We start from the raw sequence: 18,996 nt of genomic DNA, 5'->3' as shown, positions 1-18,996 counted from the left end.
CTCCCTGTTCCCAATGACACCGCTGAAACTACAGCTCTCTAGTTAATAAACCACGTGTTCAGCCGTTGGGGGCTTCCACTCTCTGTTGATTCAGACAGAGGTACACATTTCATTGCATCAGTGATGAAAGTCATATGGGAAATGTTGGGCGTGGAATCTAAATTCCATATTGCCTATCATGCCCAGTCATCCGGTGAGGTTGAGCATGCCAAGGGCACCATTGTCGGCATGCTCAAAAAGTATGTGAGTAGCAATGGCCGAGATTGGGATATAAAACTCTGCCTGGTGTTGATGGCCATCAGGTCAACTCCACACTGTACCACAGGTGTTAGCTCTTTTGAAATAATGACCTTCTGTTTCATCTTTTGTACCAACCAGAAGATATCAGTGTTGCAACAGAATATACGGCACATCAATATCTGACTGATCTGGTGAACACCTCCAGACCGCATTTGCTTGGGCCCAAGCAAACCTCAGTGGACAGAAATGACCCAATGGTTTCCTTGGTGGCCTGCTTGCAGTAGCCTCAGCCATTGGCTCTCTTTTATAAGCAGGCCTTTCGGCTACCAATTCTGTCAGTCTCGGTACACTCAAAAGACAAGTGAGTGTACTTAATGAGGACATGCCAGAAATCCAGGAGAAACTCCAAGATAAACCAAGAACAGCTCCAGGGCTTGGGTAAGACCATACAGGGTATCATACTCAATGTAAATATGCACTCTGCTATTTTAAACACTTTGCATGCTGTAGATTTGTCAGAAGTTGTGAGTTCAGACATAACATATGTATGATTGGTTAGGGATCTAATGCAAGATCTGATAAAGGAGATCAGTGCCTTAGCCAACAGTCTGAGTGGGGGAAAGATACCTGCATACCTGGTTCCCCTAGAGACGATTTGAACAAATCTTCACATCTGCTACCACCACTTTTGTGCAGACCTCACAAATACACCTGGCATTCAGTTTTGGTAGTGCAATTCCCATCCATGTAAATCCTCAGAAACTAGAGATATGATGTATTCTTAACTTACTCATCATAAAGACTCTAAATCTACAGATTAAAGTCCATACTGAATGTTAGATTTTGGAACGTTCACATACATATCAAAACACCACCTGTGCTAGCATACCATGACAAGGACCCTTCTCTCTACCTCATTCCCAATTTGAATTATTGATAAACTGAGTTTTGTCCTATTTTAAGACAACCAGTTTCCCGCTTGGATTGTCTTGTTCTCCCCTTTTTCTTTTCTTTGTTTTTGTAACTCCCACTGCAAGACAACAGTTGTTTTTACCATCTTTGAAAGGACAAGATTAAGGTGACCAGTTTCCCTTTTTGCCCTTTCTTCAACGTCCACCACGGATCCAACAAGGACGTGCACTTTCTGCTGACGAGCGTTTGGACTAAAGGGACCAGCCGCTTTGCCATTCCTGGCCACTCACTGCAACAGGAAATTTGAAACCAGCTAAGGGATCCACGGAGTGATTCTCTCAAGTAAGGCTGACAGTCTGGGCAGATGTAGTCAGAACTGTAACTGATGTTTATTGCTTTTGCTGTTTGATTTTTGTTAAATGTGTTTCAATTGTCTTTACATCTTTTCTTATGCGACAGCAATCTTGCATGCCTTTCTCCTGTGTCTATCACTGATACACACACACACACACACACAAACACACATAGCAAGAGTGGTATCGAGGTGCAGAACTGATCAGGGCAGTGTCTCCATATTCCCTACTGTTCATTTTCTCACATCGTACCAACTTGAGACCATTGCTCTCGCTACCCTTTGTCTCATTGTCTTTGCCATGTGCTGCCGATAACTTTCTCTCTCTCACCGGGTTACTGTAGGCGCCATCTTGTTAAGCAGGCAATGACATTTGCTGTACTTGCCGTATCGGCCATTTTGTCTGCACCTCTACACACACACTCACTCACTCACACACACACACTATATATATATATATAGCACATATATATATATATATATATATATAAATATATATATATATATATATATATATATATATATAGCACACCAGACCAGCAAGCCATGGTGCCGCTCTGCTTCACTCGAACAGCAAGAACAATTAAAATATCCCTCAGAGCTCCACTGTTGACAATCAGATAGAGATCACTTTCTGTTGTCCTCAGAGTGAATGTTACCAACAACACAGGGCAAACTGCTTTCAAAGACACTGATCAAAGTAGATGGTGGTAACATATTGCGACGGGCATGCCACAGTGCTGGTTTAGGTTGCTGATTCTGTTCATCTGGCAATTGAAAACTTGTGTTGCTTTAACATTCTGCAAGAGGCTCTTTAAGACCGAAGACTTGTAATAAATGCTGTTAAAACCAAGTGCATGCTATTTTCAATAGCCAGAGATATAGATTATATAGAATAGAAATATCTTGACGAAAAGCTTTCATTCAAATTTCACATTGATAATCTTGTAATCAATAAGGCCCTTGTTGGAAAACTACCATCGTACCTTACATAACTACTCATTCAGACAGACATTATCAGACTTGTTCTGCTGACTGGCATTTTACTCCATGTTCTTCGACCTGGCTCCGAACTTGGAGAAAACCTAGTGCAGCTGACTGCAGGACAAAATATTTCTAAAAATCAACTCACATTTTAGAAATCTGATTTTGGATGGCAAAACTTTTACTTGTAATTGCTTTACATAATTCTTTTACACCCTGGTTGTCATGATCTGTTTATCAAATTGTTTTTCCATTTTGGGAAGTTTTAGTGCCTTTCTATGTTTTTACTATGATGTTGCTTCCTTTTCTGTGTGTTTTTTGTCTTTGTAACTCAATGTCATTGTAAATGACAATTAAAGGTTGAATAAAAAAAACATGAATAAATATTTTGTCTGTTCATTTTTATAGGAACATGTAGATCGAGCTAGTCTGGCTGTCTCTCCAGTCACTGGATCCATCAGTTACTTCATATTGTTAACGACATGGCTTCCGCTAGCAGCCTGTCTGCTGTCTCAAAGCAAGAAACGACTGTTAGAATCCCTGTTTGAACCAGAAACCATGACTTCACTGCTCTGATAAAAGCATAAAGGTGAAAAACTTGCTATGATAAAGACAGAGTAAAACACAGAAGTATTAATAAGTAGGCAGGTTTTTGTTACTAGCTCAGCAGAGAGAACACTTCTTATCACTCCTCCTCTTCCTCCGTCCTTTGAGACGTTTTTTGTCTTTTTTTGCAGGGTAACATTAGGGTTTCCTTACATTAGGAACATTAGACCTTCCATCATCCGTCATTTATGCTAACATTACATGGTGAGAGCTTCTGTTAGATGTTTTGTTGTTTTGTAACTTTTACAAGAGGTTTGTAAAAAGAGAGCACACGGGACAAAAGGCTGTTTAGAAAACTTTTGCTTATTGTGCTCTGCTTGTCATCACCAGGAACGCTAAGCTAAGCCACTTTCAATTAATCTTCTACACCCCTGCACAACGTATGTAATCTTTACATGCATAAAACCTCACCAAAGCTAAAGCTAAATATTTGACGTGGTTCTTTTATGAAGTCTTGATTTGGGTGTTTGTCAAATGTTCATGAACACTTAAAAGGGGAGTAAATCGGGTTCTTCTAGTAAATTGTAGAAAACCACAGAAAACTTTAATCAATAAAATGTAATTCCCCACAAATTTGTGGTGTGGAAGAAAGTAAGGCTTAATCATGAGAAAGGTGTGTGTGCACCAGTGAAAATACTTTAATAAAAGATAAAAAATACCATATTTGCTAAATCAAAGCATCAAAATTCAATACAATAAGTCCAAATATTCAGACATGTTATAGATATTATGTACATTATGACTCACACTGTGTGTGTGTGTGTGTGTGTGTGTGTGTGTGTGTGTGTGTCTGTGTCTGTGCGCGTGCGAGCGTGCGTGTGTGTGTGTGTGCGTGTGTGTGTGTGTCTGGGAGAAAAGAGTTCAAACAGGCTTGTTAAAATAAACATTTCTTATGTCATTCGATTTTGTACATTGTAGGAGAAGGTGCATCTCTGTCTAAACCTCACCTATTCAACAGTGACCACATGTTCTGTTTTCTTTTGGTTGCCATGTTTTTTTGTGTCTTCCTGTTTCTATAGCCACTGAGCCTGTACTTGGTCAGGATCTATCTCTGCTTTCTATCTCTGACAGTACACTGATATTCTGCTCATTGACAGTCTCTTTGAAGGGCAAGATAACATTCCAATCTACTTGGGCTTTTAGTTGTTTCTTCCCAATGGTCCAGATAGGTTTCTTAACATTGTGATATTATTTGCTTTACTCTGATTGGTGTTTTTTCGAGAACAGTGTTGATGTGAGGCCAGACTGTCTGAGAGGGGGCAGTTGGCCTCAGAACCACCTGACAAAGGGGACTCATTTCTGGGCTGAGCTCTTGGGTTTGGAGGGCTGTGGAGTGGAGGGTGTCTCTGGGGCTGGTTTTCAGGTGGATAAAATGCTGAGTGTTCTTCTCTGAATGTTGATTATCAGTGGGTATATGCCTACATCTGCTCTACATGCATTTGTTGGTGTGTTTCTGTGTACGTGTAAAATATACCTGCAGAATTCTGTGTAAAGATTCTGTTGGATGTTTTTCCCAACGGGTATAGCTCTGATGACTGAGTGGACCCCATACTTCACTACTGTACAGCGCAATGGGCTGGATGACACTATTCAATATTTTAAGACATATTTTTATTGGAATTTGGTAATTATAAAACTTTCTCTTAATTGCATATAGAGCTCTTCAAGCTTTTTCATGCAGTGCATTCACTGCCATGTTGAAGCTCCCAGACGTTTTGATGGTTACACCAAGGTAGGTATAACGCATGCTGTGTTTAATGACCTGATAATTCATGGTAAATTTGTGTTTTTCTCCTGAAACCTGGGGCGTTTTTGAAAAATCATGACATTAGTTTTCATCATGTTTACTGCCAGGGCCCAGTTCTGACAGTACTTCTCTAATACGTCCAGCTGTTGCTGTAGTCCTTCAGTGGGAAAAAGTAGAACAAGGTCATCAGCGTAGAACAAAGACTTCACCTCTCTATCTAGGAGGGAGATGCCAGGAGCAGCAAATTGATCTAACTCAATAGCAAGTTCATTTATTTACACATTAAATAAAGTCAGACTTAAATTGCAACCTTGCTGAATGCCTTTTCTCTGGGGGAAGAAATCCGTTTGTTTGTCACCAATTTTAACAGCACACATGATTTTCAAATACATTGATTTAACATCCAGCTGGGAGGAGGCCTCGTGGAAGACCCTGGACTAGGTGGAGAGATTATATCTCCACATTGGCCTGGGAACACCTCGGGATCCCCCAGTTAGAGCTGGTTAATGTGGCCCGGGAAAGGGAAGTTTGGGGTCCCCTGCTAGAGCTGCTGCCCCCGCGACCCGACCCGGGATAAGCGGTTGAAGATGAGATGAGATGAGATTGCCCCCATGCCACAGTTTAAAAGTCTTTTATAGAGCCCTTCAAGTTGAAAGCTTTCTTAAAATCAATAAAGCAAGTTACTATTTTACCATTTTTTGTTTGTTGTACATGTTTGCTGATTAAAGTGTGAAGGGTATATCACTCGTCGGTGGTGCTGTGTTTTGGGAGGAAGCCAATCTGACTTTTACTCAAGATGGACTGATCCTCGAGGAAATCTAGTATTCTTGTGTTAAGAATACTACAGAATAGTTTCCCTACACAGCTGCTGACACAGATGCAGCGGTAGTGCATGTGAATGCACTGATAGTAGAGGGGTCCATGTCAGTGATTGCATACTCTACTATACTAGACCCAAGAGCTGAGGAGTATGTGAAACTCCCTAAAGTGTCCTCCCTGAACCTACCATTAACTATGTACAGGCCTAAGGCCCGGCAGAGATGCACTACCTCCCTACCACTTTGATTCATGACAAAGTCACGGTTGTTCCAGTGGGTGATGGTTGGTGTGGTGAACATGGGGACCTGACCAAATACTGTACATGGTTGTTGCCCTGTGGGTCCATGACATCAGGTTCAATGCCTGATTGTCCATACAGATCTCCAGTTAGGAGCTGTTTTACTGGTAAGATCTGATGGCAAAAATCTCCTTTATACGACACTAAGACCCCAAAAGAAAAGTCAAAATATAAATTGGATAACTATAAACAGATTAACAGATCTGTTAATCTGGATGATGTTGTGTTGTCCTCCAGCACCACAGTAAGAAATCTGGGTGTCACATAAAATTTACGACTAGGACTGCATATTTTCACCTGCGTAATATTGCGAAAATTAGGATATTCATATTCTGCTTACATATGCTGCTATAGGCCTAGTCTGCCGGGGGATAATACTTTTCCAGATACTCTGAGCTTCTCTCCTCTCTGTTTGTATCATTCATGTCTCATCAATGCATGTTACTAATTCAGCTTCTTCCCTGGAGTTGTTTGTGCTTTGTCGTCTTGCAGGTCTCTGCTGATTGTGGTGGTGCCTGGTGCCGTGGTCCTGCATGACGCTTCTATGACTATTATAATATTTAACCTTAGCTGTGCTTGTTTCTACTATTCTGCTGTATTAACTGCCATAACATATAAGTCATATTCACATTACTATAGATATTATTATAGTTACTGTAAGTGTGTCTGTCTCTGTCTTTGTGTCTGTCTTTGTCTTTCTCTGTCCATCTGTCCATCTTTTCTCTCTTTCTCTCTCCTTTTCTTCCTCCCCAACCGGTCAAGACAGATGGCCGTCCTCCACAGAGCTGGGTCTGTTTGACATTCCTGCCTGTAATAGGGAAGGTTTTCGTTGCCACCGTACTCTACGGGGGAATTGTTGGGTCTATGTTTATCATAGAGGTGGTCTTTACCTAGTCTGTAAAGTGTCCTGAGATAACTTCTGTTATAATTTGGCACTATGAATAAAATTGAATTGAATTGAATTGAATTAAATGTTGCCTTTGCACCAAGAACTCAGCAGACTTATGAGCTACTGTATGAGAGCTGCAATGATGATTGTGCCTGTTGGCTGGTATTGAAATGTTTGTGGTAGGCTAAACAGAGTTTTATGGTGGTGTTGTATCAGTAAAATTGGTGCAAAAAACATGAATCTTTTTCTTGCTCACTGGCTGAGTAGGAACCTAGACTGGTGGGTGGTACTTGTTTGTACTATGAAATAGAATCCTGTTGGTGCACAGTTCTGTTCTGATTTACAGTTAACATTTGTAGTTAGTTAAATGAAAAAGTAAAACTTTTTATATGCGGTATTTGACTGAACTTAAAATTCACCTTGTATCATGAACTAGGCTTCATTCTACATGGCTTTCCCACAAAACAGCCTAATTAAGCATGAAAGTTTATGTCCTACATAGGAGATATGCAAAAAATAACCTTTTCACCTTGCCTCTCAGGGCTTCCATCAATTCTTGTATATTTTTTTAGGGTTTTTATTGTTTTCGAAAATGTTGGTTGCATTTTTCCAATACATTCTTCATTGGTTCAAATATATCTTCAGAGGACATATAAAGCTGGTGTGCACTTCTTTCCCATCATCTCTGATGCTGTATCATAGGTTGATTACCTTTGGCAGCATGCGGGCCATGCTACAGAGCCAAATACCTAAAAATATGTATTTTAAAGTTTGTGACATGCTATTCCGCAGCAACAATATGTTGCTACATATTACATATACTAGCCCATACAAAATTGCCATAACTGGACTTTTTGGACAAGCTGATTAAATACTAATGAATGTGTGCTCACTGTATGTTCAATATGGCTCTATGCATGAGTGTGAACAGCACCTCTGTGTTTGCTGAATGACGACCTCTGCAGCCTCGCTCATGGCTCTAATCCACTCTTCCTGTTCCTCATGGCTGTCTGCACTGAAGTAGTAAGTTCTTGTCCCAGCGTGCTCCGCCTGCATGCAAAACACAACAGGACCCTTCAACTCCCCATCCTCACTCTCCTCCCTCTCCGACCTTACCTGCAGAGGAAGACAAAACAGAGGCAGCAAATCAGTAACACTGCTATCACTATTATAATACTCAACAACCCCGTCACCTTTATCAGAGGATACATCATCTCCTCATGCAATGAAGATGATATAAAAGATTTCCAGGTAAAAGGTAATTTGGGTTTATTTTTATTAGTTAAGCAGATGATTTGCCATTCCCTTCTCTCTTTAAATATCTTTTGAATAACTGTATTAACCATAACAAGGCATTGTTCTTGCTTTAGATCCAGTAGCTGCAAAAAGCATTACTGCACAGTTATCTGTTAATACGTGCATAGTTATCCGTTAATAAGTGCATAGTTATCTGTTAATAAGTGCAGTTATCTGTTATTAAGTGCATAGTTATCTGTTAATAAGTGCATAGTTATCTGTTATTACGTTCATAGTTATCTGTTATTAAGTGCATAGTTATCTGTTAATAAGTGCATAGTTATCTGTTAATAAGTGCATAGTTATCTGTAAAAAAGTGCATAGTTTTTAAGTGCATAGTTATCTGTTAATAAGTGCATAGTTATCTGTTAATAAGTGCATAGTTATCTGTTAATAAGTGCATAGTTATCTGTTAATAAGTTCATAGTTATGTTTATAAATGCACAGTTATCTGTTAATAAGTGCATAGTTATCTGTTTATAAGTGCATAGTTATCTGTGAATAAGTGCATAGTTTTCTGTTAATAAGTGCATATTTATCTGTTAATTAGTGCATAGTTATCTGTTAATAAGTGCATAGTTTTCTGTTAATAAGTGCATAGTTATCTGTTATTGCGTTCATAGTTATCTGTTATTAAGTGCATAGTTATCTGTTAATAAGTGCATAGTTAACTGTTAATAAGTTCATAGTTATCTGTTAATAAGTTCATAGTTATCTGTTAATAAGTGCATAGTTAACTGTTAATAAGTTTATAGTTATCTGTTAATAAGTGCATAGTTATCTGTTAATAAGTGCATAGTTATCTGTTCATAAGTGCATAGTTAACTGTTAATAAGTTTATAGTTATCCGTTAATAAGTGCATAGTTATCTGTTAATAAGTGCATAGTTATCTGTTAATAAGTTCATAGTTATGTTTATAAATGCACAGTTATCTGTTAATAAGTGCATAGTTATCTGTTAATTAGTGCATAGTTATCAGTTAATAAGTGCATAGTTTTCTGTTAATAAGTGCATAGTTATCTGTTAATTAGTGCATAGTTATCTGTTAATAAGTGCATAGTTATCTGTTTATAAGTTCATAGTTATCTGTTAATAAGTGTATAGTTTTCTGTTAATAAGTGCATAGTTATCTGTTTATAAGTTCATAGTTATCTGTTAATTAGTGCATAGTTATCTGTTAATAAGTGCATAGTTATCTGTTAATAAGTGCATAGTTATCTGTTTATAAGTTCATAGTTGTCTGTTAATAAGTGTATAGTTTTCTGTTAATAAGTGCATAATGTATTTCTTACAAGTGCTTATACATGTCTTATTAGGTTACAATACACATCTCTTTGATGCTATTTTTAACACTTTCATAGTCTTATCAACATGATAATGTTAATAAGCATCTCAAAAGGCCCCTTTTACCTATAGTGTTTATTAGAAGGACCTTAATATTAAGTGTTACCCTAACAGGAAGTGCCTCTCTAAACAGTGATGGACTTTTGCAAAGGACAGTTTGAGGATCTGAGGACAGTAGGTGTCATTTACTATTGAGTTGAATACATACAACTAACTTGACTGTACTTGAGTTTGGGTAATACGCTTACAGTTGGCTGTACCTAGGTTTGGCTGTAGCTAGGTTTTCTTTTATCGATCAGAATGATCCTTTAAAAAAGTATTATAAAAGTATTATAAAAGTATTATAAAAGTATAAGGTTTGTAGAGGTGGAATTGGTCGCAGTAACAAAACCACACAGAGGACCTCTGAACAGCAGATTGGACATGCAGTCAATAACTAAACAACAGGAGCCGGAGACAGGAGTGTGTTATGCATGAATACTTAGGTATCCAACTTTTATGCAGACATGCAGTATAAGAGACATATTCATGCAATCGTTACTGACTAGGGTCGCAGTGATATAGCAGTTTCAAAAATATAAATTCTTTTATTTTCAAAAAGGAGACTTTTTACATACACTTTATAAAAAATGGTCTCAGATTTCAATTATAATAAAGTGTTTGGTCAACCAAAAAGAAAACTTCTGTGTTCATTATTTTCAGGGTAATTGTAACTACTACTACTACTACTACTACTACTACTACTACTACTACTAATAATAATAATAATAATAATAATAATAATAATAATAATAATAATAATAATAATAATAATAATAATAATGTATAATATGGTGATACCATGAAACCATAATGTATTCTGAGATGGTTGTTGAACCATGCAATTCTCACACCACTGCAACCCCATTCCAGACAGGACAGTTAATAAAAACATCAACAGTGTACCTACTGTACTTTCTACCACAACAGGAGACACCGAGGGCCAGATGACCTCACAGGGGTGGACAATTGTAGGAGGGAGAGGAGACAATGAAGGGGGGAAATGTTAAGGGTTGTGGTGTCACAGGTCACTGTGAGTGAGTCAGTGTGATGTTAGGGTCTTAATATGGATTCTGTAAGGCAGCGGCGAAACATGGAGCCTCTAGAAATCTTACATTACAAATTAGATACAAACTATGAAAAGGCATTTGGACTTAGATGTCCAAACTGTTCATTGTTCTGTTTACTTTTTACAACATTTGGTTTCTTCATGTTTTCAGTGCTGTATTAAATGTGAAAGGACACAGGTTTGAAATGCAAACCAGTCTGTGCCATTTGAAACTCTACATGAATAACTGACAGTTAACAGACAAAACAGAAACAAGTCCCTGTGGATACTAACTGTACATGAGTTACTAATGAGGGAGTAGTCATGTCTAGAACAACGCTAATGTGACCCCATAGTCACATTCCTTGTTGCTCAAAGCAAACAATTGGATGCAACAAAATTTACTTAAATTAAACAAAGCTAATACTGAAATAATTCTTCACAGCAGTAAAAAAGTAAGGTTGGTGCATAATGAGGGCTTAAACCACCCACGTAAAGATCCTTGGTGGAATCATTGATAAAGACTTAAATTTCAGTGGGTTCATTAAAGCTGTAACAGACATCATTCTGGCATATTAAAAACACCGGGAAAATGAGAAACCTTGTTTCCCAGTAAGATTTAGAAAAGATCATTCACACTTTTATTCCTTGAATGGTGGATTATTACAATGCACTCTTTACTGGCCTCCCTAATAAGACCATTAGTCAGTTACAACTCATCCAAAATGATGCTGCTAGAAAACTGACAGACACCAAGAAGAGTGAACATACTGTATTTCTCTGATTCTTACATCCATGCATTGGCTTATAGTTAGATATATAATTGATTTCAAGGCCTAACTTATCAGTCACTCAATGATCTGGACCCAAATATGTTTGCTGAGTAGAAACAAGCAAGTATCTCAGAACTGCAGGGAGTGGTCAGTTAGTGGTGCTCAGAGTCCATTGCAAGTGTGCTGGAATGTCCTGAGGCGTAATGGTGCCGACTGTTGGAATCAGCTCCTTTAAAAACTAAAATATGCCCCCACTGTAACTATATATTCAAAGCTAAACTAATGAATGTTATCAATCGTTTTTTACGGTACAACCGTACTTTTATTTATTGTATACATTTGGTTTTAAACGTGTACCTTCATAAAATGTGTCTGTAGCCTACTTTTATATATGGGTCATTCCTGTTAGAGCAACATTTCAGCCTCAGTTAAGGAAAAAAGGGGATTTTTTCTTCTTTTTGCATTGTATAAGAATAGCAACATGCCTTCACCAGCCATCACAGGATTTCATATAATGATCCTGGTTTATATTGATTTGTAGACTTAACCAGATGGAAAGTTTCCAGCTAAGTTAGCCATAGCTCTGTGAACGAACCACATGTAGCTAGATATCCTTCCACAGATGAATTTAAGTTTTATATTTATATCAAAAATGTTATGGTATGTTTTCCTTTTTTGAATCGGACCACCTTTCTTCATAATTTTCTTTTCACCTTACAAGGTGGAAATTTGGAACAGATTCAAGTCATGAAACAAAAATGGTCTCACTGGAATTGTATTTTTTTTTCAATGCAAGGTGAAAAACTACAAACTGACAAGGTGTAAAATGACTTGCAGGACCCAGTAGATTATGAAAATGCAAAAAAAAAAATATATTACTAATTTTTGCATAATCAGATTTAGTTTAACACAATGAAAGAACATTTTTGAGCATTTTATAATTTTATGGCTATTAGTTATGAAGAAGTTCATTACTTTGCACTGGGGACATGGTAGATTTGAAAATATGTATCAAAGAAAAGGTAGATCAAGTAAAACAAGTTATTTTAATGTCCATAATTCTGATAATGTGATTAAGAAGACCTTAATCTATAATTTAAGCCATTTGTGATACATATTTGACACAAAGAAAATATGAGGGAGTAATTCATGGGGACTGAAATGTCCCATGTGACCTCTGTGTAATATAAGGTGCTGCTTAAATGAACTGTATTGCCTCAAGATAAAAATGACATATTTAGAACAATCCCAGTTGAAAAGAAATACATGCAGCCGATGATATAGAAATATGGAGTGTTGGCCAAAGCTATTTCAGAAATGTACCACAAGAGGACAGCACAAGCAAATAAATTGGACAGATATCGTTCATTGAAATTTAGTAAACATCAGATGTGGCTTTTTCTCTGACGGATTCACCAAGTGATGAAAAGCCTCTACAACAGCCTTAGATTCAAATAATAAGTTCAAGTGAAAAACTGGCCCATTGACTCCATGAGCTTCAAACTGCTGTAACACTTGATGTTGGTTTTGTACATTAAACCTGATCCTGCAAGAGGAAAGTCTAGTAAATGCATAATGACTTTCTCTGCTGTATATCATAAATGACAATGATGTTCACATCCACCATGATATAAATACTTGCTTCATTAAAACACTTTAACACCTGCTACTTTCATGTCCATATTGAGAAAGGCATCAATAATGAGCACTTATAAGCAGTCATATTCATTATACAGCCAAAGGGTGTAACCGATCCAAGCTGACATCCGGCGTGAGGCGGGGTACACCCTGGACAGGACGTGAGTCTATCACCGGGCACATAGAGACAAACAGAGACAGACAAACATTCACACCTACGGGCAATTTAGAGAGAACACGTGCATGTCTTTGGACTGTGGGAGGAAGCCGGAAAACCTGGAGAGAACCCACACAGACACGTGGAGAACATGCAGACTAGCCATCTAGTGTCTAAAGATCATAGTCGCAACAACAAAAAATAATTCCAGCAGTCGGGTTGCCAGGTTGGTTGCAAAGTGTGTCAAGCGATCAGCCTGCTCCATGTCAAGTGATGAATCATACAGGGAAACAACTCATTTGGTCTAGTATGGTCAGTATTTAACATTAGCCAGTCTTTAACTGGAAGTCTTTCTTTGAGTGGTATGTAATCCATTAGCTAGCTCTCAACTCAAAATGATTCCTTGTTTTTATAGCCTGATCGACGTGAACAGAGCAGCAGCTTCCACAGCGGTGACAGTGAAGCTGAAAGCAGATGGAGGTTTGCACAAAGATGGCTGTCAGGCAGTGGTGTTGTGATAATGGATATATTTATGTATATAATATGTAAACAGAATGTGACAGACCAAATATACTTTTTTATGGAAAAGCAAGACTTTGATTCTGTACCCCTCAAAACGCCCCGTGGGTGTATTAATTAAATATATAGCTATAGCTATATATATATATATATATATATATATATATATATATATATATATATATATATATAGCTATTTATATATATATATAGCTATTTATATATATATAGCTTTTAATAAAGATTCTACATATTCAACCTTTAACCAGGTCATTTTGGTGACTCAACTGCACAGTCACCTTTTTTTTCCCCCAATTTCTTCTCAAATTTTGCAGACAGGTTCACAAGAAAAATCCTAACAGCCATACAGTGTGTCTGCCTTTAAGTGAAAAGGGGACAGAGACAAAAAAAAAAAAAAAACACGGACCTGCCGTCCCTCCCAATAAAATAAATAAAATAATTAAGGAGGAATACAAAAAAAAAAGGGGGGGGGGTCTCCTTCCAGCACTAGGAAGTGTCCTCAGCATCATCAGCAGTAACAGTGAGAATATTACTAATAAGAGCCAGCAGTGGGTCCCAAGTTTTGTGGAATGCTGTCAAAGTTCCCCTCTGTGAAAACCTTATCTTCTCTTACCTTAGACATTGTAAAATGTCACATATCCAACTTTTGTGAGTCGTGGAGAAACATGTTTCCATTTAAGGAGAATTACCACGTCTGGTGAGCAGGGTGGTAAAGGCAACGACACGTTGCGTAGTAATGGGCATATTTTTAGACAGAGGGAGCCCAAAAAGAGCAGTCAGGAGATTCCGTTCCAAATTTGTGTTAGGAGTCTGTTTGAGGGTTTGAAATATATCAGACCAAAATTCAGCAAGCTTCAGGCACGTCCAGACCATGTGTGCGTGGTCAGCTGGGGGCTGCTTACAACGGTTAGAAGCATTACTGTGACTAAGGTTTATCTTAGACAATTTAGCGTTAGTAAAATGAGCTCTATGAGTCACCTTCACTGTAACAGGCCATGAAAAAAAACTGTTTTGAGCAGGGAGATAAGGCAGGGAGACTCCTGGCGCAGCCGGCCCCCGCAGCTAGTGCTTCCAGACTAATCTCTGAAATTCAACTACCAGACGGTAGCCACACTTCTGACCCAGTGATGATCAACGAGTCTTTTTCTGATTTTCACACCACATTATATACTTCTGAATGCAGCCCAATTACTGCAGCAAGCCCCAACCCCTTAGACTGCTTAACGTACCCTCAGATTAATATAAATATTGCTAGGGAGCTCGGTAGACCCATCTCTCTGTTTGAGGTGCATGAAGCAATCAAGTCTATGCAGTACAGGAAATCTCCTGGTCCCAAAGGTTTTACAGTCAAGTTCTTCAAGGCATCCTCTATGTTATTAGCCCCCATCGTTGTGAGGATGTTTAATGATGGCATCTATTTCATTGCTACTGAAGAAAGACAGGGATTCTACTTCATGTGGCGGTTACAGACCAGTCTCACTTTTAAACATAGATTGTTAGATCCTTGCTAAGGTCCTCACCCTACCCCTCCAAAGTGTGATGTCATCGATATTTTCGCAAGACCAGACAGGCTTCATATCAGGGAGACATCCATTCTTCAACACCAGAAGGCTGCTCAACATTATATTCTCACATGGATCGGACACTCCTGACGTCGTAGTGGCGCAAGATGCGGAGAAAGCCTTCGACCGGGTAGAGTGGGGCTTCCTATTTTATGTTTTGGAGAAATTTGGCTTTGATTCAAATTTTATTTCTTGGGTTAAGCTTCTGTATGTAACCCCCTCTGCATCTGTAAACACTAACAGTATACAGTACACAGCATGTTTCCCTCTAAGGCGTGGGACCCGGCAGGGCTGTGCGCTCTCATCCTTGTTGTTCAAGATAGCCATCGATCCATTAGCCATCTGGCTTAGAAGATTGAAGGCATTAATCGTTTTTGGCCTGGTCCACAAACTCTCCTTATATGCCGATGACCTTCTCTTATTTATTTTAAACCCCACAACCTCCCTCCCCCCAGTTTTATCAATCCTGAATCAGTTTGGACACCTATCGGGGTATAAATTGAATATTCCGAAAAGTGAGTTATTCATTGTCAACAATTTCGAGAGATTGCTACCACAATAGATATTCCCTTTTAGAACAGTTGACGAGTGGTTCAAGTATTTGGGGGTGTTTATCACCAGCTCCTTCAGGGACCTTTTTCAAAAGAACTTCGAGCTGCTATTGGATAAATGCAAGTCAGACTTGTCTAGATGGGCGGCCCTCCCCCTGTCCTTTGCAGGCGGGTTAATCTTATTAAGATGATCATTTTACCAAAGTTTCTGTGCCTTTTTCCACACCTCCCAATTTGTCTTAACAAATTGTTCTTCACTAACCTAGACCAACAACTTGACACCTTCATCTGGCAAAATAAACCAGCCTGTATCAAAAAACATTCTTCAACTCCCTAAACCTGAAGGTGGACTAACACTCTTTAGTTTCCGCCACTACTTCTGGGCTTGCAACATTGATAAACTTTTATATTGGCTCCACGGTGGATTTGCAGACGCCTGCCCACCATGGGCTCATACTGAGATAACATCTTCCTCTTTGCACTCTACGATTTTCTCACAGCTCCCCATAACTGCCCACAAGGTCTTCATCCAATCCGGTTGTTGTTAATGCCATTAAAATTTTGATCCAGTTCAGGAAGCAGTATTACTTGCAAAGGGCTTCGTTTTGAATAATCATAAACGGCCTCAAAACTCTTAAGGACCTGTATGACGAAGGGGTTTTTGCGTCCTTTGTATCTATGTCGGACAAATGTCGGGACTCACCGCGCTATCCGGCGAGGATTTGCAGGAAGCCATCGCCGAAAACTTCCATGAGCAGCTCCGTGAAGAAGGCCGTCGACCGGGGACCCTCCACTGATTGAGGTAGTCCAACCACTCTGATGTTCTGGCGACGGCAGCGGGAATCCAGCTTGCTGACTTTAGCCAGCAGCTTCGCGTTGCTCTGTTAGTGTGGCACAGGAGGCCTCCAACGCTAGCCGGCGCTTGTCTTGTAGATTTGCATTTACCTCGAGGGAGTATATCTTCTGAGAGTGGTGGGACACTGGCGTGGACGTGGTCCAGCTTTGCTTTGAGTGTTTAAATTGAGGCTTTGAGATTGAAGGAGAGGGCTTTGAGATCGACAGATAGGGCTGTACGGTGCTGCTCCAAAAAGTTAGTAATGGCCTTCAGTCTGTCTGGTCGAATGTGTCTGCATATTTTGGTGGTGTATCCGTTAGACGAGACAAGTATTACTATTGTAGTGACTTTCGGGATCATGAAACGTAAAATTATCAAAAATCTCAGCCAAACCAGAAGTATGTCACCTCTTGTTAACTAAACTGAACTGTCCAATCACGTAGAAAGTTTTATTTCGTAAGATGTCATACAATCCTGTTGATGAGAATACACTGCCTAAAACCAGGAAGTATATGGGCCCTCACGGGTCCTACTTATTTTTAAACCTTTGTCCCTCTCTTTCCCCTGCTCCTACTTATCTACTGATTGCATACTGATATACAGATCGATGAGTGTTTCTCAGGTGTCTGTGTGGGACATGTGTTGCCAGATCAGGCTGGAGGAAAGAATGAGCTCCTTCACACCATGCACAATACACTTGATTTTATGGAACCTGGCAACTCAGTCTGCAGTTTGTGTTATCAAATGAGCCTTTGATTGCGCTCACTCAGCCTCTACCCTCTGCTGCAACACTGGATCAAACTAAACAGTTACAATGCAACACACTCTTGTGTAGGGATGGAACAATGCATCGTGTCACAAAGAAAAATTGGAACACATGCGTGACGATTCGCACTGGTTGACAGAAAAAATTAATTGCGTATGCGAGAAGTAGGATACGTTCTTTTCTCTCTTTTTTTAATAATAGGTTACGTTATCTTCACTGGTTGGGGATTCATCTGTTCAATGTCAGACGTCAAGTCACGTGACTTAGGTCACTACGTAGGTATGCTACGGGGCACAGAACAAGGGAAGACATGGCGACGGTAGGCAACAACTTTGAAACCGAGCGGTTTGAAATCACCCGTGTGGCTGCATTTTGGATTCACCGTATACACAAATACAACCCGTGAGAAATGGACAGACAAAACCAAAACAGCATGTAAATATTGCAAAGGACTGCTAACATACAGTATACCGGCATATGCAGCAGCATATTAGCCGCCAACACAGTGAGAAGCAAAGTAACGTTACGCCACCTCCTGAGCGACAATTGCCGAAGGGACAAATCACGCTGACGAGAGGGTTTGCATCTCCTCTTCCTAATAACAATGCAATAGCGCAAGAAATTACTAGGGCAATTGGTTATTTTATTGGAGAAGATTTGAGGCCATTTTCCGTCGTTGAAAATTAGGGTTTCGGCTGTTGATGAACACGCTGGAGCAAAGATACCGTATCCTGTCAAAACAGCACTTCAGTCAGGTGGTGATGCCAAAACTCAGAGTTTCTATAGAGAAAGCACCTCTCAGGTTTTTTTCCTACTAATAAAAGATCATTTTATTTGGTCACAATTTGTCTGTAGCTCATTTTGATTAAAAAAAAAAAATTGTGAGAAAATCGTTTTGTGAAGAAAAAAATCGTGAACCGTATTGCATTGTGAGTTGAGTATATCGTTACATCCCTCTCTTGTGTTTTGGAAATTATCATTGGTGGTTTTGGGGGACGGAAGTCCAAGACAATAACCACATTTTTTGGCTTGTAAAGCGTACAAGAAAATCCGAACATATTACACACACGTACGCCCAACAGCACAAAGACTGTCACCACAGATGCATTTGCATGTGCGCGCACACACACACACACATAAACACACACACACACACACACACACACACACACACGCACAAACACACACACACACACACCTGACCTTTTGTAATGTAAATTTGACATGTTTTTGTATTGGTTTTGCATATTTTGTAGCCATTTTTTAAAATGTCATTCTTGATTAGAATAAATACATCCTTGTATTCAATATGATCTAATCTCATTTAAATCTCATGGGAATGGTTGTGACCTGGACCCAGTTCTCCGCTTTTTACCAGTTCTTCAATACACTCTACTTTCCTAATACAGTATGTGCAAATATGTATAAAAGATGTACACTTTCTAATTTTCCAAAATAAAAGAACGATACATTTTTGTGTGTGTGTGTGTATGTGTGTGTGTGTTTGTGTGTGTGTGTGTGTGTCGGTGCTAAAACGGATGATGGCGACCTTGGCTGCTGAGCATAACCGTAATGACTGAAGAGAACACGTGTGTGTGC

The 18,996-nt window shown here is 39.1% G+C and overlaps 1 protein-coding gene across 10 annotated transcripts in view; it reads right to left on the bottom strand.

The window, feature by feature from the left end:
• Nucleotides 1–18,996, bottom strand: part of plekha6 (pleckstrin homology domain containing, family A member 6) — a 105,213-nt gene that overhangs the window by 53,059 nt on the left and 33,158 nt on the right. For 6 of the 10 annotated variants that reach the window (XM_083939105.1, XM_083939108.1, XM_083939109.1 and 3 more), the window contains one exon: nt 7,782–7,963. The exons of 1 other annotated variant lie outside the window; for it this stretch is intronic. In XM_083939105.1, the coding sequence (XP_083795231.1) occupies nt 7,782–7,963 (182 nt within the window). The remainder of the gene's footprint in view (nt 1–7,781; nt 7,964–18,996) is intronic. 3 more of the 10 variants (XM_083939107.1, XM_083939113.1, XM_083939114.1) reach the window with 2 other exon arrangements.

Source organism: Echiichthys vipera (genome assembly GCF_963691815.1).
Source record: "Echiichthys vipera genome assembly, chromosome: X".
Lineage (NCBI taxonomy): Eukaryota > Metazoa > Chordata > Actinopteri > Perciformes > Trachinidae > Echiichthys > Echiichthys vipera.
This window is presented reverse-complemented; position numbering and strand designations above follow the sequence as displayed.